Source organism: Nicotiana sylvestris, chromosome 11 (genome assembly GCF_000393655.2).
Source record: "Nicotiana sylvestris chromosome 11, ASM39365v2, whole genome shotgun sequence".
NCBI lineage: Eukaryota > Viridiplantae > Streptophyta > Magnoliopsida > Solanales > Solanaceae > Nicotiana > Nicotiana sylvestris.
The window spans coordinates 143,162,913-143,188,764 of NC_091067.1; the positions used below are offsets into that span (position 1 = coordinate 143,162,913).

The following is a 25,852-nucleotide window of genomic DNA, read 5'->3' on the forward strand; positions in this document are numbered from 1 at the left end:
CGAACGAATACAGTTTATACATGTTAGGCTATATTCGTTGCGCGTCTCAATACAAATGATACAAACTGATAACAATTGAACAATAGCTACGAATGATAATTAGGCAAACCATAATTATGTATAGTAATTAGGCTCTAAACTGTACTGCTTGATGAAAATTCTTGACAAAAAAAAAATGTTTAAAAAAATAAAGAAAAAAAGAATTATGGGCCCAATTGTGCATTTAGGACTTCAAATTGACGGGCCCAAATTCCTTCTAGCAAGCTGGATCTGGCAATTCTGAATAACTACTTGCTTTCACATTCGGAAATCACTCCGGCGAACTCTTGCTTCAAACTGCTTACTTTCCGAAATTTGCAGCAAAAATGGATTCCTCAACCCTGCTCTTCAACCAGCTCAAGGTCTGAAATTTCAACGTTTATTTTCCCGATCTTCCTAAAAAAATGTTCATTTTCTGCATATTACTTGTTGTTCCTTCCGATTTCTTCCTTAACACTGACTGGTTAATTGCTAACGGAAATCCAAAAAAAAAAAAAAAAATGCAGACAGCAGAGCCATTTTTCTTACTAGCAGGTCCCAATGTGATTGAATCAGAGGATCACATTCTTTACATGGCCAAGCACTTGAAGGATATCACTTCTAAGTAAGTAACTCTCTCTTGTCTCTCAGTGTCACGTATAATTTTGGATTGTATTAACTTCTTCTCGGTGGATTTTTAATTTTGTGCATTTATCTAGTTTAACACTAGGGCATGTTGCTTAATTATATGTTCCAATATGAGGTCCTTTATATAAAATAGTAATTGAATGAGTTGTCAATTTTTTTAATTATAGACTTGGATTGAAGTTTGTGTTCAAGTCGAGCTTCGACAAGGCTAATCGCACTTCCTCTAAATCATTTCGCGGTCCTGGCTTGGCCGAAGGCTTGAAGGTATAAAATTCCATAACTCTGCTCGAAAATTAAGCACTCTAATTTCTAGAAGGACATCACAAATTGGATTATTAATATGTCTATTCCAGATCTTGTATGACATTTGCTGTTGCAGAAGCGCTTCTGAAAAATAACCTATCATTTTCCCCTTTCTTGCAGATCCTTGAAAAGGTTAAAGCAACATATGATGTACCTATTGTTACTGATGTTCATGAATCTATTCAGGTAAAGTTTGTTTGCCTATTTTCAGAGGCACTCAGCCATTTATAATTAGACTTTCTGTCAGCTTTACTCTTTGATCTGGAAAATTGATGATGCAATTCAATATTGGCTTAGGAAATTTGTTTACTTCTGTAAATATATAGTACATCATTCTTGCTTCTCATCCATTTTTCTTCCTTTGAACTTATTGACCAACTTATGGTTTTTCCCTTTCTCAAAAGTACTGTCTTGTATCATATTCCTCATTTCCAGATTTTCTAAAAATGTTACGATGTCTCATGTGCTATGGTTGGCAGGTATTAGCTCTAGGTTTTTCTCCCCTTCTTAATAAATGGATGAGAAGATTTCATAAAACATACTGTGTTATTGGTTCTAATGACTCTTTATTTGTCAGAGCACATAGGATGCAAAAACTTTAGAAGTTCTGTCATCCATGTATTATGATCAATGTCATTTTTAATTCATTTATCCATTTTTTATATCACCTCATCATTGAACATTGGTGGTCCAGAAGTAGTTTCCCTTCCAATATGAACTGCATCTAACACTGTTTTGCCAGTGTGAAGCAGTTGGCCGGGTTGCAGATATAATTCAGATTCCTGCTTTCTTATGTCGGCAGGTTGGTCTCCAGACATAATCTTCATTTTCAGAAAGATATCTCTGATTTAGTTTCTGAAGTTGTGGCTTTTTCAGTCCCAGATTTCAATACATTGCTGAGCCATATTGATCTGCTTTTTGGCATTTAATGACAGACCGACCTACTTGTCGCAGCTGCCAAGACTGGAAAAATTATCAACATTAAGAAGGGCCAGTTTTGTGCTCCTTCAGTAAGTAACTTCCTCTTTTCTGTTTTTTTCCTAGGTCTCTTTTCACTTGCTCCCGTCAAAACCGTGATAAACTAGGATCTTGAGCGCAATCATGTGTATATTCTATCCATTTTCAATTTATGCTACAATGTTCTCAGGTGATGGAAAATTCTGCTGAAAAAGTGAGATTGGCTGGAAATCAAAATGTCATGGTGTGTGAGAGAGGAACAATGTTTGGCTATAGTAAGCTTTCTTTAGTATGTTCCTATTTATTAAAAGCAAAAAATTTGTTTAGTTTTTTTGTCTATTTGGATGGAAGCAAGTCTCCAAACAGTTATTTTCGGTGTTTTTTATCTAAGCTGGATTGAAAACAGTTGAAGCTATACAAGTACATTATGACTAATTTTCTGCGCTGTTTTTTTAATGGTCAACGCTAGAAATGGAAACTGTATACCGTTATAAACTGGAAACTGTAGGAGAGATGAAGTATGTGTTTCATGAAGGGTGTGTACGAGGACAGATGCAAAATGGTCCTGGGGTGGGAACGAGGGAGTGTATATTACTCCACTTATGACCTTCACAAAACATATTTTGTTCCAAACTCGGGTAAGGAGATGAGTTGCAGCAGGTACTTAACATCTTGCATATATTATCTATTCTGCAGATGACTTGATTGTGGATCCCCGGAACTTCGAGTGGATGAGGGAGGCCAATTGCCCTGTTGTAAGAATCTTATTTATGAGTGTATTTGTTATTATTTTCCCTGATAATTTAACTGACGAAATCCACTTATATTGACTCTCTACTTTATGCCTTGATATTTGCTTTTTGATGTACTTTTCTCATATAAATTCTTGTTTGTCAGGTGGCTGATATAACTCATTCATTACAACAGCCTGCAGGCAAAAAGGTTCATTGTTCTTTTGCCCTTTCACTTAGAGAGTACCTACAATTTTTACATATATATAGTCAGCATCACAAATATGAAGCTGTTTCCGATCATTTTAAATAAACTCTTGTCAGCTTATAGCACAGCAACCTAAGCGTTAAGAGAAATATGCTAGACTGGAAAGTGTATGAGGATGCCATGTTAGTGGTTTTGCTAGAAAATAAGAATAGGAACTTTTCTCCCTGATCAATGAGTCCATGAGCAGTGAGAGATATGTCATTTTTATCTACACGACAACCCTTATAATAGGGAATTTGAAAAGGACAATCAGCATTAGTTGGTGTTTGATGTGCATGAAAGTAGGAGAGGATGTACACCATTGTGTGAAGAGAAATCTGCTAGACTGGAAAGTGCATGAGGATGCCATGTTAGCGGTTTTGCTAGAAAATGAGAATAGGAACTTTTCTCCATGATCAATGAGTCCATGAGCATTGAGAGATATGTCATTTTTATCTACACGACAACCCTTATAGTTGGGAGTTTGAAAAGGACAATCAGCATTAGTTGGAGTTTGATGTGCATGAAAGTAGGAGAGGATGAGAACCATTGTGTCACGACCCATTTTTTGAACAAGCCGGGACTGGCACTCGATCACTAAACATGACCGAGCGGACCATCTCTGCTTATCAAATTTATTATAATCTCAAATTTTATATGCCATAAGACACTACTGTAACCAAATACTTTTAAATGATTTAAATATCTAAAATAAGCCAACTTCAAAACTTTATTCGTAGTAACCAATAAAATGCTGCTAAGTTATTATCAAAAATATCTGAATTTTAACCCAACGACTATGTCTATGAAGCCTCAACTGATAAATTGACGCACTGCTCAGGACATGAGATTTCCTGGCCAGTTCTCTAAGTAACAAAGAAATAACTAAATAAAGATGACTCTAAGGAATACTCCACAAACAAAAACGGAGCTCACCAATAGCACTGGAAGAGAAGGAAGTCCTAACTCGTAGCCTGCAAATCTGGTCCCTATGTTGTACCGCAGACCAACGTAGGTTCCCAAAAGAGAACGTCAGTACCATCCATTGTACTCAGTGAGTCTCAACAACAGGGAGCGAAACTTTAATAACATATACATTATGAGCAAAGGTTCTAAATGCATGTAAAACATAAAGCTTATAAGAATAATTCTAAAATAATTGCATAATAGCAGTTCATGAATATTCTAAAAGAAATTCTTTTCTTTTTCTTGCTCATAAAAAAATACTTCACTTTATACTTTGGGAGTTCCAACTATCCTGACTTAATTTTGTCTTAGTCACCGTGTGATCGGCACGGGTTCGATCCCAACCTGATCGAATAGGCCCAATCCACGAGGTGCCACTCGCTTCATGGTTCTCAGTGCTCATGTCTCTTACCTTAGCATGCCTAAGTAAATTCTCAGCAACGAGACCCTCGACTCGTGTGCTCCCTACTTGGCACAAGTAGTTTCAGGAAGTCAACGCCTTGGTCAGGACCCTAGGCCTGGACGATGACCCCTTCTCAGAATAAAGGATACTCCCCAAAAATCTTTTCTTTCTAAAACTTCTTCTTGTGACTTTTCAAGTCTAAATCTTTTATACATACTCATACTGGTATCCTTAAATGTAAGGCATGCCATAAGAATGAAATAAACATACAAAAGTATTTATAAAGGTTCTTGATCCTTCATGAGTTTTCAACATGAAAATAGCATATAAGAATAACATAAAAATCTGAAATTTATGCACATAGATCCAAATAATCATCTAAACTTTAGCTAGAAAATAATTCTAAGCTAATAGGTACTTACTACTCCCATTAAGTATATATTAACTCTTTTATGCAATTCATCAAACACCTTGTGTGCATGCTTTTGTGAGTTAAACCACTTTAGTAAAGGGTTATATCAACTCACCTCAATACTCCTTGAGCCAATATGTAGACCCCAGTCCAATTTATACCCGTCAAATAATTGATTCTACAACAACCAGTGCATTTTAATTAATTTCAAAGTTTCACACCTAAACATGGGATTTACTATTGATATATAGAAAGAAGGGAATTAACTATTCAATTCTTACCTATTACTACTGTAGGGTAATTGACAATAAGAAATTTTATATACCTGAGTGCAAGAATTAATGAATTGTAAAGAACCCTCGAAATTGGATTGTCTGCGTGAATGGTCGCTGGAACTTATTGCTTCGTCTCTGCCCTTAGTCTAATTATTGAATTGTTGCTTTGTATTTCTTTGAAACCCACTTCCTTTGCCCCCTTTTCGTGCCAGGCTTTAAGCCTTTTTCCTCATCTTACGTCCAACCTATTCTATGGGCTTTAAGCCCAATTTTAAGTCTTTAACTTTTTTTTTTTAACTTAACTAATAATTAATGATACCCACTTTTAATAAGTAATAATATTAAAATTATTAATATTTTTCTAATTGTATATCCAATTATTTAAGTGTGTGTATACAAACATACATACACACACATATATATATATATATTCACTATAGGCAAGAAAATAATAATAATAATAATGTAATTATATAATTAGCGTGTCTCGAAACTTTTATTAATATAAGGAGTGTTACAATCTTCCCTCCTTAAAAACATTCGTCCTAGAATGTTGCTAGGGCCTTATTCTTAAGCTAACAATCATTCCTTAGGTCCTTGAACCTCTTAAGTTTTCTTAGAACTACTCACTTTTCCAAGGGACTCAACATTTTGGCTAACTCCCTAAATTTTCAAAAATTTCGGCAGATTTTCCCTTGTAAATTGGACTATCCAAAAAAAATATCCCTGTCACAAATACCACAACTACACCAACAACCATCAAATATACCATAACAGGCCATTCATAGGCACCATACACAACTCATAAATTAATTACTCACACTCCGGCAAGGAGGTACCACAATAACTAACAATTATCTAAAGCTCAACACTTTAGCAAAAGTAAATCACTTTAATGAATTAAATATACTCTGACGTAAACTAAATCACTACAACAACTAAATATAATCTAGGAAGGACATAAACACTTGCTAACTTGTATTTAATAAATGAAATATAAATGTCAAGCCAAACCTAGGTTCACATACCTTGTTACTCAAATAAATAAGGATACTTCTTCCTCATCTCTTCCTCGACCTCCCACGTAGCTTCTTTTGAATCATGATTACTCCACAAAACTTTTACCGATGCTATATCTTTTGTCCTCAACTTCCTTACTTGTCTATCGAGAATTTCTATAGGTACCTCTTCATAAGTCAAACCTTCTTTAATTTCTATGGTATCGGCATGTATTATATGCGACTCATCATGAATGTACTTTCTAAGCATAGACACATGAAAGACAGGATGAACAGGGGACAACTCAACGGGTAGCGTTAGCTTATAAGCCACGTTTCCTTTCTTTTCTAGAATTTCACAAGGTCCGATAAATCTAGGGCTAAGTTTCCTTTTCTTACCAAACCTCATAACTCATTTCATTGGTGAAACTTTCAAAAACACCTTATCACCAACCATGAACTCTAACTCACGATGCCTCTTGTCAGAATAAGACTTTTGACGACTCTGAGCCGCTTTAAGTCTTTCTCTAATTAGCTGAACTTTCTCCAAGGCCTCACAAACAAACTCTGGACCAATCAACGACACCTCTGCTGGTTCAAACCAACCCATTGGAGACCTACATCTCCGCCCATACAACGCTTCATAAGGAGCCATACCAATGCTGGCCTGATAGCTGTTATTGTAAGCAAATTCTATAAGTGGCAAGTGATCATCCCAATTACCTCCAAAATCTATAACACACGCACGCAACATATCTTCGAGAGTCTGAATGGTTCTTTCTGCCTGGCCATCGGTCTGTGGATGGAAAGCAATGCTTAAATTGACCTTGGTACCTAATCTTTTCTGAAATGCCTGCCAAAAATGCGCCGTAAACTGAGGGCCTTTGTCGGATATGATTGAAACTGGAGTACCATGCAATCAGACTATTTCTTTGATGTACAACTGCGCATACTGCTCTGCGGAATCTGTCGTCTTTACTGGTAGGAAATGCGCGGACTTTGTCAGTCGGTCTACAATAACCCAAATTGAATCATGCTTACGGTACGTGCGAGGTAGACCTACTACGAAATCCATATTAATCATCTCCCACTTCCACTGTGGTATCTCTATATCTTGAGCTAGGCCACCCGACCTCTGATGCTCGGCTTTGACTTGCTGGCAATTCAAACATTTAGCCACATGATCTGCTACTTGTTTCTTCATGCCTTTCCACCAATACAACTCTTTCAAGTCTAGATACATTTTGGTAGCACCTGGATGGATAGAGTATCTCGAACTGTGAGCTTCTTCCATTATGGCCTTCCTAAGACCATCTACATCAGGCACACATAACCGATCATTCAACTTCAAAACTCCGTTACTTCCTAGAGTGAAGGCAGTGATTTCTTTATTTTTGACTCCTTCTTTTAACTTTAATAAGTACGGATCTTCGTCTTGCTTAGCCTTAACATGCGCAACAAGGGAGGATTGCGCCAAGGCATAAGCAGTTATATCTCCTTCTTTGGTCTCATCCAATCTAATTCCATCATTTGCTAGTTTTTGAATTTCTTGACCCAAAGATCGCCTTTGTACTGCAAGATGGGCTAAGACACCCATTGACTTCCTACTAAGTGCATCTGCTACCACATTAGCTTTGTCCGGGTGATAAAGGATATTGATGTCATAATTTTTCAATAGCTCGAGCCACCTTCTCTGTCTCAAATTTAGTTCTTTTTGCATGAAAATGTACTGGAGGCTTTTGTGATTTTACACTTCAGAATGCTCGCCATAAAGGTAGCGTCGCCATATTTTTAATGTAAACACCACTGCTGCAAGCTCCAAGTCGTGTGTGAGGTAGTTCTTTTCATGACTTCTTAACTGCCTGGAAGCATAAGCAATAACTTTTACATTTTGCATAAGAACACAATCAAGGCCTACTCTGGAAGCATCACAATACACTGTGAACCCACCCGAACCTGTCGGCAAGGTTAACACAGGTGCAGTGGTCAACCTGTTCTTTAACTCTTGAAAACTCTGCTCACAAGCGTCTGACCATTGGAACTTAACTGCTTTCTGAGTTAACTTAGTTAACGGAGCTGCAAGTGAGGAAAACCCCTCCACAAACCGTCTATAGTAGCCAGCTAACCCCAAAAAACTCCTGATTTCGGTTGGCGTTGTTGGCCTAGGCCAGTTCTTGACTGCTTCTGTCTTCTGAGGGTCTACTTTTATTTCTTCACTAGATACCATGTGGCCTAAGAATGCCACTGACTGCAACCAGAACTCACATTTTGAAAATTTGGCATAAAGCTCATTCTCCTTCAAGGTCTGCAAGGCTATTCTGAGGTGTTTTGCATGATCTTCCTTGCTCTTAGAGTACACCAAAATATCGTCTATAAACACAATAATAAAGGTATCCAGGAATGGCTTGAAAACTCTGTTCATGAGGTCCATGAATGCAGCTGGAGCGTTTGTCAACTCGAAGGACATTACTAAAAATTCATAGTGCCCGTAGCGAGTCCTAAAGGCTGTTTTAGATATATCTTCTTCTCTGATTCTCAACTAGTGGTACCCCGACCTCAAGTCTATTTTTGAAAAGTACTTTGCACCCTGAAGTTGATCAAATAAATCATCAATTCTTGGCAGTGAGTACTTGTTCTTAATGGTAACTTTATTCAACTGCCGATAGTCGACACACATTCTGAGAGACCCATCTTTCTTCTTGACAAACAGGACCGAGGCACCCCACGGTGAAACACTCGGTCTGATGAAACCCTTGTCAAGAAGGTCTTTCAACTGTTCTCTCAACTCATTAAGTTCTGCTGGAGCCATCTTATAAGGAGGTATAGATATGGGCTGAGTGCCTGGCATGAGATCAATGGCGAAGTCTATGATTCTTTCGGGAGGAAGTCCGGGAAGGTCCTCTGGGAAAACTTCTGGAAATTCTCTAACAACTGGCACAAACTGAAGAGTTGGTGGTTCTGATTCTGGATTAATGATGTGAGCCAAATAGGCGAGACACCCCTTACCGATCATTCGCTGTGCCTTAAGATAAGAAATAAACTTACCTACAAGCGATGCTGAACTACCCTTCCACTCTAAGACTTCTTCATTTGGAAATTGGAACCTGACTATCTTGGCATGACAATCTAACATCGCATAGCAGGAAGACAACCAGTCCATGCCCATGATCACATCAAAATCCACCATTTCTAACTCTATGAGATCGGCTTTGGTGTTGCGACCTTGGACCAAAACTATCCAACCTCTATAGACTCTGGTGACTTTCACTGACTCGCCAACTGGAGTAGATACTAGGAACGGCTCACTAAGTTGTTCAGGTTCTAGTCCGAGGTTAATTGCAAAGTATAGAGTCACATATGAAAACGTTGAACCTGAATCCATTATGGCATAAGCATTATGTGAGGAGACTAAAAGTATACCTGTAATAACTTCTGCAGATGCTTCTGCACTCTGACGATCAAGTGTAGCAAACAAACGGGATTGTCCCCCTCCTTGAGTAATTCGGTCTGCACCTCTGCCTGCTCCATGCCCCGTCTGATTATGAGAACCACGAGCCGGAGGGGGTGCAACTGCAGTAGCTGAGGAACTAGAAGGACGAGTTGATCCACCACTGAAATTACATCGCAACTTTGGGCAGTTGGCCTTTATATGACCAATGTCTCCACAATGGTAGCAACCATGAAACTCGAGCTTGCACTGATCTGAATGTTGCCGCTTACATGTTCCACAAAGACTTTGCTGGTGTGAATGTTGCTCAGCATGACTCTGGCTATGTGAGGATGATGTCCTAAAATTCTGATTCTAGCGAGACTGATTTCCATAACTCTGAGTACGTCTGAAGGAAGGCTCACCACCTGACTGATGACTGGACTGAGCTGGTGCTAATGACTCCTTATTAGAGGAATCCCTTCCACCTCCGCTGGATGTACCATTAAACTTGCCCGTTGTTCGGGCTTTCTTGTTATGCTTTTTTTCTTCTCTCCTTAGTTGTCTGTCTTTCTCTAAGTGCTTGGCAAATCCCACAACAGAGGAGAAGGCTTCCATCCCTACTGCTGCAGCTGATGTCGTATCCTTAATGTGGTAAGCTAAACCGCCAACAAACCTGCAAATCTTTGCTTTTTCAGTCTTCACCATGTGAGGAGCATGCTTAGCTAACCTTATGAATTCCATGTAGTACTCTTGCACACTTTTATTCCCTTGCTTGAGCTGTTCGAACTCTGTAGCCTTAGCTTCTCTATCCTCTTCTGGGATAAAGTTAGCCATGAAGGCCTCTTCAAATTCTTCCCAAGTAGGCGGACCATCATCTTCATCTCTTTACTTTTCCCACATCTCAAACCAAGCGCCGGCCACATCTCTAAGCTGGTAAGCAGCTAGCTCCACAGCTTCATCATCAAATGCTTTCATCACTCGGAGGGCTTTCTTGACACCCTCCAGCCACAACATCGGATCTTCATCCACTATAGAACCATGGAACACTGGAGGACTCGACTTTAAAAATTCATTCACTCCTGAGGACTCAGAATTGCTCTGTCTATTTGATTGAGGTGGAATTTCATCTCTTCTCTCGTTCTGGTTGGCCATAAAGGCTTTAAACATCTCCATAGCACTGTTGACAATAAACATCTGACCCACCTCGGGAGATATAGTTGCCTGAGCCGGAGCTGCTGTTGGGGGCGGTACTGGATCCTGAGGTACTGGATCATCATGCTCCACCCCTTCTTCTCGTTCAACCCGGGGTACTTGGACTCCCTTTGTGGATTTCCCCTCCTTTTCTGAGTCGAAGCCCTCTTAGTTCTACCTTGAGCCACAATAGTAGCGATAGTTTCTTGAGCAGCATCCTGAGTGTCGGTGTCAGAGTTGCGAGCACGAGCCATTTCTGCGAGTTTTGGAGAAACGAATAAATTAGATAATTCCTTAGAGGTAGACTCTACTGCACAATATAAAGTATGAAAAAAAAGTGACTTTTCCTAAATGCTTGTAGCCTCTTGTGTATAAGTATGGCGCGCTTCATACACATAAACGAGACTCTACTAACACGGCTTCATAGACCCCTAGGACTCCATAAACCTGAGGCTCTGATACCAAGTTTATCACGACCCATTTTTTGAACAAGCCGGGACCGGCACTCGATCACTAAACATGACCGAGCGGACCATCTCTGCTTATCAAATCTATTATAATCTCAAACTTTATATGCCACAAGGCACTACTGTAACCAAATACTTTTAAATGATTTAAATATCTAAAATAAGCCAACTTCAAAACTTTATTCGTAGTAACCAATAAAATGTTGCTAAGTTATTATCAAAAATATCTGAATCTTAACCCAACGACTATGTCTATAAAGCCTCTATTGATAAACTGACGCACTACTCAGGACATGAGATTTCCTGGCCAGTTCTCTAAGTAACAAAGAAATAACTAAATAAAGATGACTCTAAGGAATACTCCACGAACAAAAACAGAGCTCACCAATAACACTGGAAGAGAAGGAAGTCCTAACTCGTAGCTTGCTCGCCTGCAAATCCGGTCCCTACGTTGTACCACAAACCAATGTAGGTTCCCAAAAGAGAACGTCAGTATCATCCATTGTACTTAGTGAGTCTCAACAACAGGGGACGAAACTTTAATAACATATACATTATGAGCAAAGGTTCTAAATGCATGTAAAACATAAAGCTTATAAGAATAATTCTAAAATAATTGCATAATAGCAGTTCATGAATATTCTAAAAGAAATTCTTTTCTTTTTCTTACTCATAAAAAATATACTTCACTTTATACTTTGGGAGTTCCAACTATCCTGACTTAATTTTGTCTTAGTCACCGTATGATCGGCACGGGTTCGATCCCAACCTAATCGAATAGGCCCAATCCACGAGGTGCCACTCGCTTCATGGTTCTCAGCGCTCATGTCTCTTACCTTAGCATGACTAAGTAAATTTTCAGCAACGAGACCCTCGGCTCGTGTGCTCCCTACTTTGGCACAAGTAGTTTCAGGAAGTCAACGCCTTGGTCAGGACCTAGGCCTGGACGATGACCTCTTCTCAGAATAAAGGATACTCCCCAAAAATCTTTTCTTTCTAAAACATCTTCTTGTAACTTTTCAAGTCTAAATCTTTTATACATACTCATACTGGTATCCTTAAATGTAAGGCATGACATAAAAATGAAATAAACATTCAAAAGTATTTATAAAGGTTCTTGATCCTTCATGAGTTTTCAACATGAAAATGGCATATAAGAATAACATAAAAATCTGAAATTTATGCACATAGATCCAAATAATAATCTAAACTTTAGCTAGAAAATAATTCTAAGCTAATAGGTACTTATTACTCCCATTAAGTATATATTAACTCTTTTATGCAATTCATCAAACACCTTGTGTGCGTGCTTTGTGAGTTAAACCACTTTAGTAAAGGGTTATATCAACTCACCTCAATACTCCTTGAGCCAATACGTAGACCCCAGTCCAATTTATACCCGTCAAACAATTGATTCTACAACAACCAGTGCATTTTAATTAATTTCAAAGTTTCACACCTAAACATGGGATGTACTGTTGATACAGAGAAAGAAGGGAATTAACTATTCAATTTTTACCTATTACTACTGTAGGGTAATTGACAATAAGAAATTTTATATACCTGAGTGCAAGAATTAATGAATTGTAAAGAACCCTAGAAATTGGATTGTCTGCGTGAATGGTCGCTGGAACTTATTGCTTCGTCTCTGCCCTTACTCTAATTATTGAATTGTTGCTTTGTATTTCTTTGAAACCCACTTCCTTTGCCCCCTTTTCGTGCCAGGCTTTAAGCCTTTTTCCTTATCTTACGACCAACCTATTCTATGGGCTTTAAGACCAATTTTAAGTCTTTTACCTTTCTTTTTTTAACTTAACTAATAATTAATGATACCCACTTTTAATAAGTAATAATATTAAAATTATTAATATTTTTCTAATTGTATATCCAATTATTTAAGTGTGTGTATACATACATACATACACACACACACACATATATATATATTCACTATAGGCAAGAAAAAAAAAATAATAATAATTTAATTATATAATTAGCGTGTCTCGAAACTTTTATTAATATAAGGAGCGTTACAATCTTCCCTCCTTAAAAACATTCGTCCTCGAATGTTACTAGGGCCTTATTCTTAAGCTAACAATCATTCCTTAGGTCCTTGAACCTCTTAAGTTTTCTTAGCACTACTCACTTTTCCAAGAGACTCAACATTTTGGCTAACTCCCTAAATTTTCAAAAATTTCGGCAGAGTTTCCCTTGTAAATTGGACTATCCAAAAAAAATATCCCTATCACAAATACCACAACTACACCAACAACAGCCAAATATACCGTAACAGGCCATTCATAGGCACCATACACAACTCATAAATTAATTACTCACACTCCGGCAAGGAGGTACCACAATAACTAACAATTATCTAAAGCACAACACTTTAGCAAAAGTAAATCACTTTAATGAATTAAATATACTCTGACGTAAACTAAATCACTACAACAACTAAATATAATCTAGGAAGGACATAAACACTTGCTAACTTGTATTTAATAAATGTAATATAAATGTCAAGCCAAACCTAGGTTCACATACCTTGTTACTCAAATAAATAAGGATACTTCTTCCTCATCTCTTCCTCGACCTCCCACGTAGCTTCTTTTGAATCATGATTACTCCACAAAACTTTTACCGATGCTATATCTTTTGTCCTCAACTTCCTTACTTGTCTATCGAGAATTTCTATAGATACCTCTTCATAAGTCAAACCTTCTTTAATTTCTATGGTATCGGCATGTATTATATGCGACTCATCATGAATGTACTTTCTAAGCATAGACACATGAAAGACAGGATGAACAGGGGACAACTCAACGGTTAGCGCTAGCTTATAAACCACGTTTCCTTTCTTTTCTAGAATTTCATAAGGTCTGATAAATCTAGGGCTAAGTTTCCCTTTCTTACCAAACCTCATAACTCCTTTCATTGGTGAAACTTTCAAAAACACCTTATCACCAACCATGAATTCTAACTCACGATGCCTCTTGTCAGAATAAGACTTTTGACGACTCTGAGCCGCTTTAAGTCTTTCTCTAATTAGCTAAACTTTCTCCAAGGCCTCACAAACAAACTCTGGACCAATCAACGGCACCTCTGCTGGTTCAAACCAACCCACTGGAGACCTACATCTCCGCCCATACAACGCTTCATAAGGAGCCATACCAATGTTGGCCTGATAGCTGTTATTGTAAGCAAATTCTATAAGTGGCAAGTGATCATCCCAATTACCTCCAAAATCTATAACACACGCACGCAGCATATCTTCGAGAGTCTGAATGGTTCTTTCTGCCTGGCCATCGGTCTATGGATGGAAAGCAATGCTTAAATTGACCTTGGTACCTAATCTTTTCTGAAATGCCTGCCAAAAATGCGCCGTAAACTTAGGGCCTCTGTCCGATATGATTGAAACTGGAGTACCATGCAATCGGACTATTTCTTTGTTGTACAACTGCGCATACTGCTCTGCGGAATCTGTCGTCTTTATTGGTAGGAAATGCGCGGACTTAGTCGGTCTACAATAACCCAAATTGAATCATGCTTACGGTACGTGCAAGGTAGACCTACTACGAAATCCATATTAATCATCTCCCACTTCCACTGTGGTATCTCTATATCTTGAGCTAGGCCACCCGGCCTCTGATGCTCGGCTTTGACTTGCTGGCAATTCAAACATTTAGCCACATGATCTGCTACTTGTTTCTTCATGCCTTTCCACCTAATCTTTTCTGAAATGCCTGCCAAAAATGCGCCGTAAACTGAGGGCCTCTGTCCGATATGATTGAAACTGGAGTACCATGCAATCGGACTATTTCTTTGTTGTACAACTGCGCATACTGCTCTGCGGAATCTGTCGTCTTTATTGGTAGGAAATGCGCGGACTTAGTCGGTCTACAATAACCCAAATTGAATCATGCTTACGGTACGTGCAAGGTAGACCTACTACGAAATCCATATTAATCATCTCCCACTTCCACTGTGGTATCTCTATATCTTGAGCTAGGCCACCCGGCCTCTGATGCTCGGCTTTGACTTGCTGGCAATTCAAACATTTAGCCACATGATCTGCTACTTGTTTCTTCATGCCTTTCCACCAATACAACTCTTTCAAGTCTAGATACATTTTGGTAGCACCTGGATGAATAGAGTATCTCGAACTGTGAGCTTCTTCCATTATGGCCTTCCTATGACCATCTACATCAGGCACACATAACCGATCATTCAACTTCAAAACTCCGTCACTTCCTAGAGTGAAGGCAGCGATTTTTTTTTATTTCTGACTCCTTCTTTTAACTTCAATAAGTACGGATCTTCGTCTTGCTTAGCCTTAACATGCGCAATAAGGGAGGATTGCGCTAAGGCATAAGCAGTTATATCTCCTTCTTCGGTCTCATCCAATCTAATTCCATCATTTGCTGGTATCCTTAAATGTAAGGCATGACATAAGAATGAAATAAACATTTAAAAGTATTTATAAAGGTTCTTGATCCTTCATGAGTTTTCAACATGAAAATGGCATATAAGAATAACATAAAAATCTGAAATTTATGCACATAGATCCAAATAATCATCTAAACTTTAGCTAGAAAATAATTCTAAGCTAATAGGTACTTACTACTCCCATTAAGTATATATTAACTCTTTTATGCAATTCATCAAACACCTTGTGTGCGTGCTTTTGTGAGTTAAACCACTTTAGTAAAGGGTTATATCAACTCACCTCAATATTCCTTGAGCCAATACGTAGACCCCAGTCCAATTTATACCCGTCAAACAATTGATTCTACAACAACCAGTGTATTTTAATTAATTTCAAAGTTTCACACCTTAAGATGGGATTTACTGTTGATACAAAGAAAGAAGGGAATTAACTATTCAATTCTTACCTATTACTACTGTAGGGTAATTGACAATAAGAAATTTTATATACCTGAGTGCAAGAATTAATGAATTGTAAAGAACCCTAGAAATTGGATTGTCTGCGTGAATGGTCGCTGGAACTTATTGCTTCGTCTCTGCCCTTACTCTAATTATTGAATTGTTGCTTTGTATTTCTTTGAAACCCACTTCCTTTGCCCCCTTTTCGTGCCAGGCTTTAAGCCTTTTTCCTTATCTTACGTCCAACCTATTCTATGGGCTTTAAGCCCAATTTTAAGTCTTTTTTTTTAACTTAACTAATAATTAATGATACCCACTTTTAATAAATAATAATATTAAAATTATTAATATTTTTCTAATTGTATATCCAATTATTTAAGTGTGTGTGTATACATGCATACACAACATATATATATTTTCACTATAGGCAAGAAAAAAATAATAATAATAATTTAATTATATAATTAGCGTGTCTCGAAACTTTTATTAATATAAGGAGCGTTACACATTGTGTGAACCAAACACCATAGGCTATGGTGTTTGGTTAGTCTATTTTTGGAGTCAAATGGGTAATTCTAGTAACCATATGAAATATTGAAACTCAGAAGGAAGAGGCAGGAAAGAAGAGCATGTAAAGCTCCTCTAATGCTCATGCCGACAAATGGAAAGAATGGAATAGAAGAGTGTTTAACGAAGTAGAAACCTCCCTTGTACAATTTAGTGAAATTAAAAATATGTGTGATTTTGTAGCACATATGATGTCTCAGTTAGCATTAACGCCTGAGTGCTCTTTTAGAGAATTATGTAGTAGTGTACGATTCTCTACTTCTGTATATACACATTTTGTGGAGGAATCTATTCATTACATACTAATTCTGTTAATTGAGGTGAACCTGTTTTTGCTTCAAGCTTCTATTCAATGCTATAGCATCTGTGGGCCAAATGAGATATAGTCGAATCAATTTTGCAGTGTCTGTTCTTCTGTTCAGGGTATACCCACTTGTTTTCTTTTCGTCATTAAAAAACTCTTGGGAAAAACAGTTTCACAGCCAAAAAGGGTGATTGACTGCATATTGCATATTACATGGTTCGTCATTTTGTAGCATACCTTGCATATTTGATATATTTTTCTGTTCTTCCACCTTTATCCAAAAAAAATTAAAATACTTCCTCCACTCCAAAATGGGGACTTGCACTAATGTTCAAGCGCAGATGGGTGTTTTTAGTTTTACTAGTAAACCTGAGAATTGTTTGCTGGCTCTTCGGTTGCAAGTTTGGAAACATTTAGGTCTACCGAAGTCTAAGTCTGAGACAACTACTATGACCCTTTGCATTTATATAATTTGAAGCTTTAGGTTTCAATAGCAGAAACCCCTTCGTCCACATCATGTTAGACTCCTCTGTGTACAGATTTGACCCCTTGATTGCCTTTCTTCTCTTCTTTCTTTTATGTCATTGTCTTTACTTTGTGCTGCTTGAACCTTTCAAGCTTCAGAATCAATTGTTAATAATTTACTTTAATGGTATCAAGAAACCAAATCAATGTTCTAAGATCATGAGTTAAATTGCATAATCATACCATTCCTTAGGATCAAATGTTAAAATTTTATTCTGTGTCAATGACTTGAAGTTCTGATTCTTGCACAGCTGGAAGGTGGTGGTGTTGCCAGTGGCGGTCTTCGCGAATTAATTCCTTGTATTGCCAGGACAGCTGTTGCTGTGGGAGTAGATGGAATTTTTATGGAGGTATAAAGGGCATCTGTGTGATTTGTAAAGTTTGTGATTTGCTTTCTGTATATGCCCCTTGTTTAAAACAACTATGTGTACTCCTTTTTTAAGAGGACAAGGGTAAAAGGAATTTGAGAGTTGGAATGAAAATGAAGTGAATTACTTTTGCTGTGAATTCCTTTAAAAGGGAAACTTTAAGCCTTTCTAGTGATTCCTGAACTTCTTGATGTTTATCAAAACTTGCTTTAGTTTTCTGCTCAACTGAACCAGAGAAATTTTTTTGTTAGGTGCACAATGATCCCCTGAATGCTCCAGTTGACGGTCCAACACAGTGGGTGAGTTACAGGCAAACAAACAATATATACTGTTGAGACTTTTGAGATGTCCTGTTCTCTAAAATGAAACTTTATTTACAGTGTAATTCTGATTTTAGCTGTTAATTGATCAACGTTTTCATCTTCGTATTGACATAGCCTCTGCGCCATCTGGAGGAACTACTAGAAGAGCTTGTCACGATTGGTGTAAGTTACTTAATTTCTCTTTAGCATGAATTGTTTATTAGACCTCCTTTTGTTGCATAAGTGAATGTAGCTAATTTTTCAATTAGCACATATAGAAGATAGAAGGATATCATTAAGGTTCTTTGGTATATCCAAGACACGTGACATTAGTGTAGGGTGCATAAAGATCTGTCATTGGCTTTCACAAAGAGTTATTCTACATTTTTTATTGCTGTATGATTAGATCTTGATGGGAATTTTACTGTGAACCAGCATGATCCATACACTACTTGGATCTGATTTGAGCTATTTTATTTATTTCTAATATGTGGATAAAATTTGACTAAAATAAGATGTATATTTCATGATTTTCATCCATAATTTTATTGTTGCGTACAATTTAAAGCCGATACATGAACTTAATTGTGGGGCAAAACATGATAATTGAGGTGTCAGCTTTAGGTAAAAAATTACATTAAAAGGTTACTGAAATTTTTATTCGTTTATAGGACATCCTAAAGTTTATTGTCAGATATAACTGATCAACCGTGGGAAGATATATTTGCAGCTGTTTGATTGAATAGTTACTGTTTATTTACTTCTTCCTCCCTAGATAAAGAGCCTGAATTAAGTCTTAGACATCATTATCATTATGAATGTTCTTTTGTTCAGCTATTACATTTGCCCTTGGTCTTGATGTGGAAGTGTAATATCATTTGTGTTTCTTTTGGCATTGAGCTACGTTCTGTCTTTGATCTGTTCCAAGCTGGATAAGTAACATGACAGCCTGAGTAAAAACTGCCTTTATTTCAACTTCTAGATTCTACAGAGAACATGTTACTGCATTAAACAACAAATAGATGTTAGTAAATGCGAAGAAAGACTGTTACTTAATGGTATATGTTTCCCATTTAGCTTATGCTTTGCGTCATTCCTTGCATATTTCTGTGTCCTTTTCTCCTTAGAACTTCACAATTCTTCTTTTCTTTTCCTAATATCACATTTCTTACAGAGAGTTAGCAAGGGGAAGCAGCAATTCAAAATTGATCTCACTCCATTTCGTGATTAGGACACAGTTTTGGCTATCAGTAAGCATTCCGAAGTCACTTGAAAATATTTGAACTCATAACTGTAGATTACGTTTTCATGCTGAATTGTACTTGACCTGTTGACCTCACATTGCGGTTTATATTTTACACGTATACTTCATGTATGTGTTTTTTTCTGGAATAATGAATTGGTTTATCATGTCCTTGATTCACATATTAGTTTCTGATCTGGATATGTTTCTCATAATTTTCTGGGGAAAGAATTCCCTCTGTTGACAAACTACTTATCTAACATTAATAAGAATGTTTTCTTTGGTTTCTTTAGCCCTATGATCATGTTGGTTTGTATACCTTGACATTGAATCTCTCAACGTCCATATTCTTATCCATACTATCAATGTCTACCAGATAACTCCATGCAGACGATGTCTCCTCCATTTCATAGCAGTGGGCTTCCTTGTTTACTGCCTCGAAGACATTACAGAGTGTACTCATTACTGTACTGAACAGCATCCTGCCAGTTCGCTAAGTAGACTCACGTGTATTAAATTTTCATTGTTTATTGTAAGCTTGATCTATGATTAATTCTTTGGTGAAGTTGTGACACTTCAAGTGCACTTAGAAGACTATCTATCATTTCTAGGAATGTAATTTATCCATATGTACCTCCGATAACCATGGAACGATAAGTTTGTATATTAGAACGGTTGCAATAAAAAAGTTATCTTTGGACTTCCAAATGATCCCTTTGTTGCCATATGGTGTTCTGCCTCAGTAAGAAAATTGATGCTGTTTAACTGTGTGAATTTCTTTAGATTCTGATGCTGTTGACTTACCCTGAAAAAAAAAGGACAAAATACAAAAATGAAGAAAGATAGTATTGGAAGAGTTCCTGCTATGCATTCGATTGAGACGCAACAGTTGCTGGCTGAAACTGGGGTTATCGGCTTTCCTAAGTATCTACCAATCACTGCACTATTATCAGTCAATAATGGACATATATGATTATATACTGGATTAGTCGGTTTCGGATACCTAATTAAAAGAAGGGTTTAAGTTATATACACTGTCAATGTAAGAAATTTTTACATCATCATTTCACCTTTACCTGTTGTATCAGTTAGCCTATCTTATTTTTAAGATTACAATAGATATTTTAAGGAGACTTATCTACAGATATCCTTTGGGTGACCTGATAGTGTAAGTTTTTGTATACCAACAATATATATATGACTCAAACTCTTTAAAAAAAAAAGGCAATAAAAACGACGAAGAAATTTATGTTCTAGCCTGAATGATTTAGGTTTCAAGAATTTCAACACCATTTTGCTGAACATACTTAGATTAGTATTCCCGGAGATTGAAAGTCCTATTTATAACTTCTCATGCGGTTGGTAACAAATTTGACTTGTAAAAAAAGCTACAAGGGTCAAATTCGTGTCACGTTTACACAGGAAAAAAATTGAAAAATTCAGGTACTGCAAATTCATTTTACTTCCAATGTTTCTGTAGCTTCTATGTCCATACTTTCTCGTATCATTGAGCTGCAAATTTCTGAATCTTCTCTGTTGATGCAGAATAGTCTCTTCCTTTCCAGTCCAGAGCTTATGGCCTAAAAATAAGACTAAAGATAAACTAGAAAATTGGAGTTGGCCAACAGAACTAAAGCCTCTTTCTCTAACAGCTACAATTCACTGATTTCACCATCTCTGCAACTGCCTACCCACATGTACAAATTTGTTTTCGAGTTGTTTGATGGTAGAACACCACAACACTCCCTCCTTGGAGACTGCAGCAGAAAAATGAAAATCCACTCAGACAAAGGCACTATAACGAGTATTATAAAGAATGTGGAACAGTCGAGGTGCAGACAAACTGGTCCAGACACCAGCGCAAAGAGCGTTAAGAAAGAAAAGGTTAACGTAGAAGTGCCTAAAATGTACCTTCTGCCATCGGTTGCTATCTGGTCTTTTCAACAGAACAATGTTGTTGATATTCTCAGGTGACTCAACTTTCCATCTGCAATAAGGTGAAGGCTCTCTATGTCGATAATAAATCCCAACTATTTGCTTCCTCGTTCGATCATATTTAGCTGTGTTCATGTAATACACAAAAGGCTTCTGGCAAGGATGCTTTGCAACAGGCCTAGTATTGAATGCATAAGCAGTATAATCAGCTCTTCTGTACCAATTGAGAAATGTTCTTGTGGGCATTTCAAGTTCTCTAGGGGAAATATTACCCCTAATGATCTGAACCACATAGCCCCATGATATTGAGATTGACCAATATCTTTCTTTGTCGTAGCAGATTGACTGTTGCATTAGGCTAGCTGAGTCGAGTTTTGCAGATTCAAATAGGCGTTGGAGGCCGGAAACTCTGCTCATTCCTGGGAATATTGGATCAACCACATCAAGATGGTGAAGTGATACTAATGGTGATACTGGATGTGCTCCCAATAGGCCTAGTAAGTTCCCATACACATCATACTATACTAGCACAAACAAAAAGATCATCAATTTCAGCCAATGTTTAGTGTACATAAAAAGTTAAAATTCAATATACAATCAAAAGGTATAAGAACTTTTAATTGGGAGTTTACGATCGAGGGGTCAAGTGTTAAAATCATGCATGGGCGCTGAATTTTACCCACTATAACAGTGAAGTCACAAAACTCTTATGTCATTTTAAAGTAACCGAACTTTTACATTTCCACTAAAACAAGAGTAAAAAAAGGGTAATCTGATGCACAAAGCATCCCGTATTCATGTAGGGTCCGAGGAACGGCCGTACTCTTAGGGTATATATCAAGATCAATGGTAAAAGCATAAGCAAAGAGGTTTGGTTTGAAGTTTACCTGATGAAATCCACGTTCTTTGGTAAGGGGTACTCCAAGTTCAGCCATACAAGCTTGAATTCTATCATCACTACCATATAATCCAGGATATCTCTGAATACAACGATCTTGCATTTTTTCTAACTCTTTTGCCAATGGATAACTAATAGCAAATCCACCACCCCCATAAGCCATAGCATATGAGAAAAATATATTCTGGACATGACTTTCTGAAGAGCTACCAATGTAATAATATTGGTTATGATCATACTTTGATAAAACCCTAACCACATTTTCTACAATAAATACTGTGTCATCATCTCCCATTACAAACCATCTCACATCTTTCAAACCCAACCTTAGTGTCTCTGAAACTACCCTGGAAATCCTCAATGCTGATCTTTTCCCTTGTCGATTCGTGTATAGAAATTTTGATGTGTCACCTGAAATCGGAAAACAAAGAAAAAAAATCATACCTTGACGATCAATACTTCTATTCAACAACAACAATTAAACTCATCAAATTCAAACCCTAGATCCGCCTCTACCTCTACACTTAGTATTTCCTTATTTCTTGTAACACATTTCAAATGAGCAGCCCAGTGCACAAGGCATTCTGTGTTCATGCAAGATCATGTGATGTAGACAACCTATCTAATGCAAGTATTAGTGGCAGCTTCTACGGCTTGAACACGTATAGATCACACAGAGACAACTTTACTGTTGTAACACGTTTAAAATGGTGTAAAAAAAAAAAGTAATGTCAATTTCCAAAAGAAAAAAAAAGTGCTACCTGAAATCTTAATATCAGGAAGAGCTTCATTTCTGTTAGTTTTCACATTTTTATCTAACCAAACAACACCTCTTGTTTCACCTGGTCTCCACCATAATTTTATATACTCTTTCCTTTTATCCCATAAATTTGATGATGCAGCTATTCCAAATACAATATGTTTGAGCTCAGTTTCTGGCTCCTTTGCTCGAACATATTCTTTGGTTCTTTCTTGTCGTTCTTGAAAAGTGAGTGAAGATGAGTTCGTGGAAAAAGCTTCAGTGGTTGAAATGTTAGAGGAAGAGGAAGTATTAACACAATCTGAAGAATCATCTTTATTAAGAATGAGCTTTGAAGAGTAAAGAAGATAAATGATTAATAAAAAGAAGAAGAACCAAGTGATGGATTTGCGATGGCTACGTTGAGAGGAAGCAGAAGTCATTATTAATTATTATGGAGTTTTAATTAATTAACATGAGTAATTGAGGTTGTTTTCAGTTTCTGGTGATCATTGTGATTAATTTTCAGGTGAAGCAGCAAAATTAGGAGGACGAAAAGTCAGTGAGAGATGTTCGGATCAATTAGGAGGAGATTTTTGAAGTTAGTTAGAGGATTGAACGAAGATGAAGGCGTGCATATGGCTCTCTAATCATGTTAATTAACAAAGTGACATGCAGGACTTTACAACAATAGTTTGCTTATTAATATTACTATTCAATATGACACTGTAGTACAGTTCCTTATTTAGTAGAGAATCTTACGGAAATATCCAAAATAAGCCCAAATTTATCAACTTTTAATCATTAATCACAGACTTAGCAAAACTAGTAAAACACATACAAAATTGAAAATCCCATACAAATAAGGATTTTTTGCCGCCGAGAATCACACGCAAAGATCTTCTTCCATATTTTTAAGCGTGACCAACATCATTAGATGCAAGACGGAAAGGAAATTGTATAGATGAGGTAGCAACAAGGTGAGGAAACACAAAGAACAAAAAATACGACTTTCCAAAAGCCTAAGCAAAAAAGGACTTTTTTTAATGGGCATAATTGAAATTCATTAAAAACATATAGATGAGTCAATATACAAAATTTGAGAAAGATTATAGGTGATTTGGACTAGTTTTAAGTCAAAATTCGTAGTTGAAATCGAGTTTAAAATTTCTCTATGAAATTTCTCTGCATATGAATCAAACATATATCTCATGCACATATATACATGGATATATAAGAGATATATATTTGATACACAAGTGACACAAAAGATACATGGGAGATACACAGTGAGATATACATATCATTTTCTTCCATGTTCATCTTGTGTACTTCGTATTTGGCTTAAAGTTCAATTCAACCACCTAAAATCTCCACCAAAATAGTCCTGAAATTGAGATTTACACTACTTAAGATGTACCAAATCTATTCCAATAGCACCCCACCTGAAATAAAGTCTAATTTTAAAAGCCAAATTTTTGAATTCAAGCTTTAGAGAGCTTCAATAGTTGTCCATGAAGTTTTCAGTTTAATCATTTGACCCAATCAAACAAACTAACATTTAATAGTGATTTCATTAAAGTGCTCGATTCTCTGAACTTCAACTTAAAGGAATTAAAATATTACAATATTGCTCAAGTTTAGTGCCTCAAAAAGTTTGGTTTGTGTTTTAGCAAAATAGACTTGTGTTACAAAATGACATTTGGGCTATTTCTCGTAGATATTTTATTTTGGACTAGTTTTGGTTGAAATTATTTATGGACTAACACTTTGGATAGTTTTCCCTATTTGATATAAGGAAAAAATAGGGAATGATGTACCTCCTATCGATAGAGACTGACTTAGGCCACCATGGTGAAAATAATAAGATGATGCCTAGAAATGATGTACCTCCTACCGATACCGATGGTGTCCTAGCCACCGACCTGGTCGATGCTAACTCGCAGGTGGCCATCAACATCAACTACCGACTAATCCCCAAAACAACATTCGTAGGGGACTCCGGCTAACTACGAGAGGCGCCCGAAGGTGAAGGTGATGGGGTGAGCCTGCGCTTGATTTTCGAAATGTTGCATGCTCAACAATTAGCGATAGCGCAGTTGCAGAACCAAAGCCACACCCCTAACAGGGTTGAACCTGAGCAGTCCCGGGAAAGTACTTGGAGGGATGAACAAGTTGCCGCGAAACCGGGTGAATTCAGGCCCGAGGAAACTTCCGAGGTGATTGACAAAATGGGTGAAGTTAGGTGAGAAAATAATTGAGGCCAATGTCAAGAAGGTGGAAACGTATAACTCTAGGGTCGATAAGATCCCAGGAGCGTCTAAGATATTGAAGAGACCGGACTCCAAAAAGTTTGTTCAAAAGCCTTTTCCCCCCCGAGCGCGGCACCAAAGCCAATCCCAAAGAGGTTTTGAATGCCCGATATTCCCAAGTATAATGGGACCATAGATCCAAATGAGCATGTAACATCCTATACATGCGCGATCAAAGGGAATGACTTGGAAGACAACAAAATCGAGTCGGTGTTGCTGAAAATATTCGGGGAAACCTTGTCCAAGAGAGCAATGATATGGTATCACAAATTGCCTCCAAATTCTATCGACTTGTTTTCTATACCTGCAGATTCTTTCATCAAGGCCCATGCTAAAGCCATCAAAGTTGAGACCAAGAAGTGTGACCTTTTCAAGGTTAAACAAAGGGACAATGAGATGCTCATGGAGTTAGTGTCGAGGTTCTGGATGGAATGGATGGATCTGCCGCCAGTTGCGAATGATTGGGCCGTTCAGGAATTTACTCAAGGGTTCAACCCCCGAAGATTTATGGCCTCTCAACAACTAAAGTAAAACTTGGTGGAATACCCAGCGGTCACCTGGGCGGACGCCCACAACAGATATCAATCGAAGATTAAGGTCAAAGACGACCAACTCGGGACCAATTCGAGATCTGTTTACCCCATTCAAAACCAATTACAGGTCTAAAAGAACCATTTATCAAGAGTCGAGGCCGGTCCAAGATCGATATCATCCCTACAACACAGATCA

At 37.4% G+C, this 25,852-nt stretch overlaps 2 protein-coding genes across 2 annotated transcripts; one reads left to right on the plus strand and one right to left on the minus strand.

The window, feature by feature from the left end:
• Window positions 1–261: 261 nt before the first annotated feature.
• LOC104246560 (2-dehydro-3-deoxyphosphooctonate aldolase 1) lies at window positions 262–19,947 on the plus strand. The gene is made up of 14 exons (XM_070162785.1): window positions 262–401; window positions 546–643; window positions 834–930; window positions 1,090–1,155; window positions 1,712–1,771; window positions 1,905–1,979; window positions 2,117–2,201; window positions 2,623–2,681; window positions 2,824–2,868; window positions 17,578–17,676; window positions 17,946–17,993; window positions 18,132–18,179; window positions 19,171–19,246; window positions 19,616–19,947. Exons 1-13 carry the CDS (start codon window positions 366–368, stop codon window positions 19,225–19,227), a joined length of 873 nt encoding a protein of 290 aa, XP_070018886.1. The 5' UTR covers window positions 262–365; the 3' UTR covers window positions 19,228–19,246; window positions 19,616–19,947.
• A 618-nt stretch (window positions 19,948–20,565) lies between these two features.
• Window positions 20,566–23,254, minus strand: LOC104220673 (uncharacterized). Its single transcript, XM_009771576.2, has 4 exons — window positions 22,834–23,254; window positions 22,062–22,483; window positions 21,151–21,693; window positions 20,566–20,996 (listed from the first exon to the last, which is right to left on the minus strand). The coding sequence occupies exons 1-4, from the start codon at window positions 23,252–23,254 to the stop codon at window positions 20,892–20,894; spliced, it is 1,491 nt and encodes a 496-aa protein (XP_009769878.1). The 3' UTR covers window positions 20,566–20,891.
• Window positions 23,255–25,852: the final 2,598 nt, after the last annotated feature.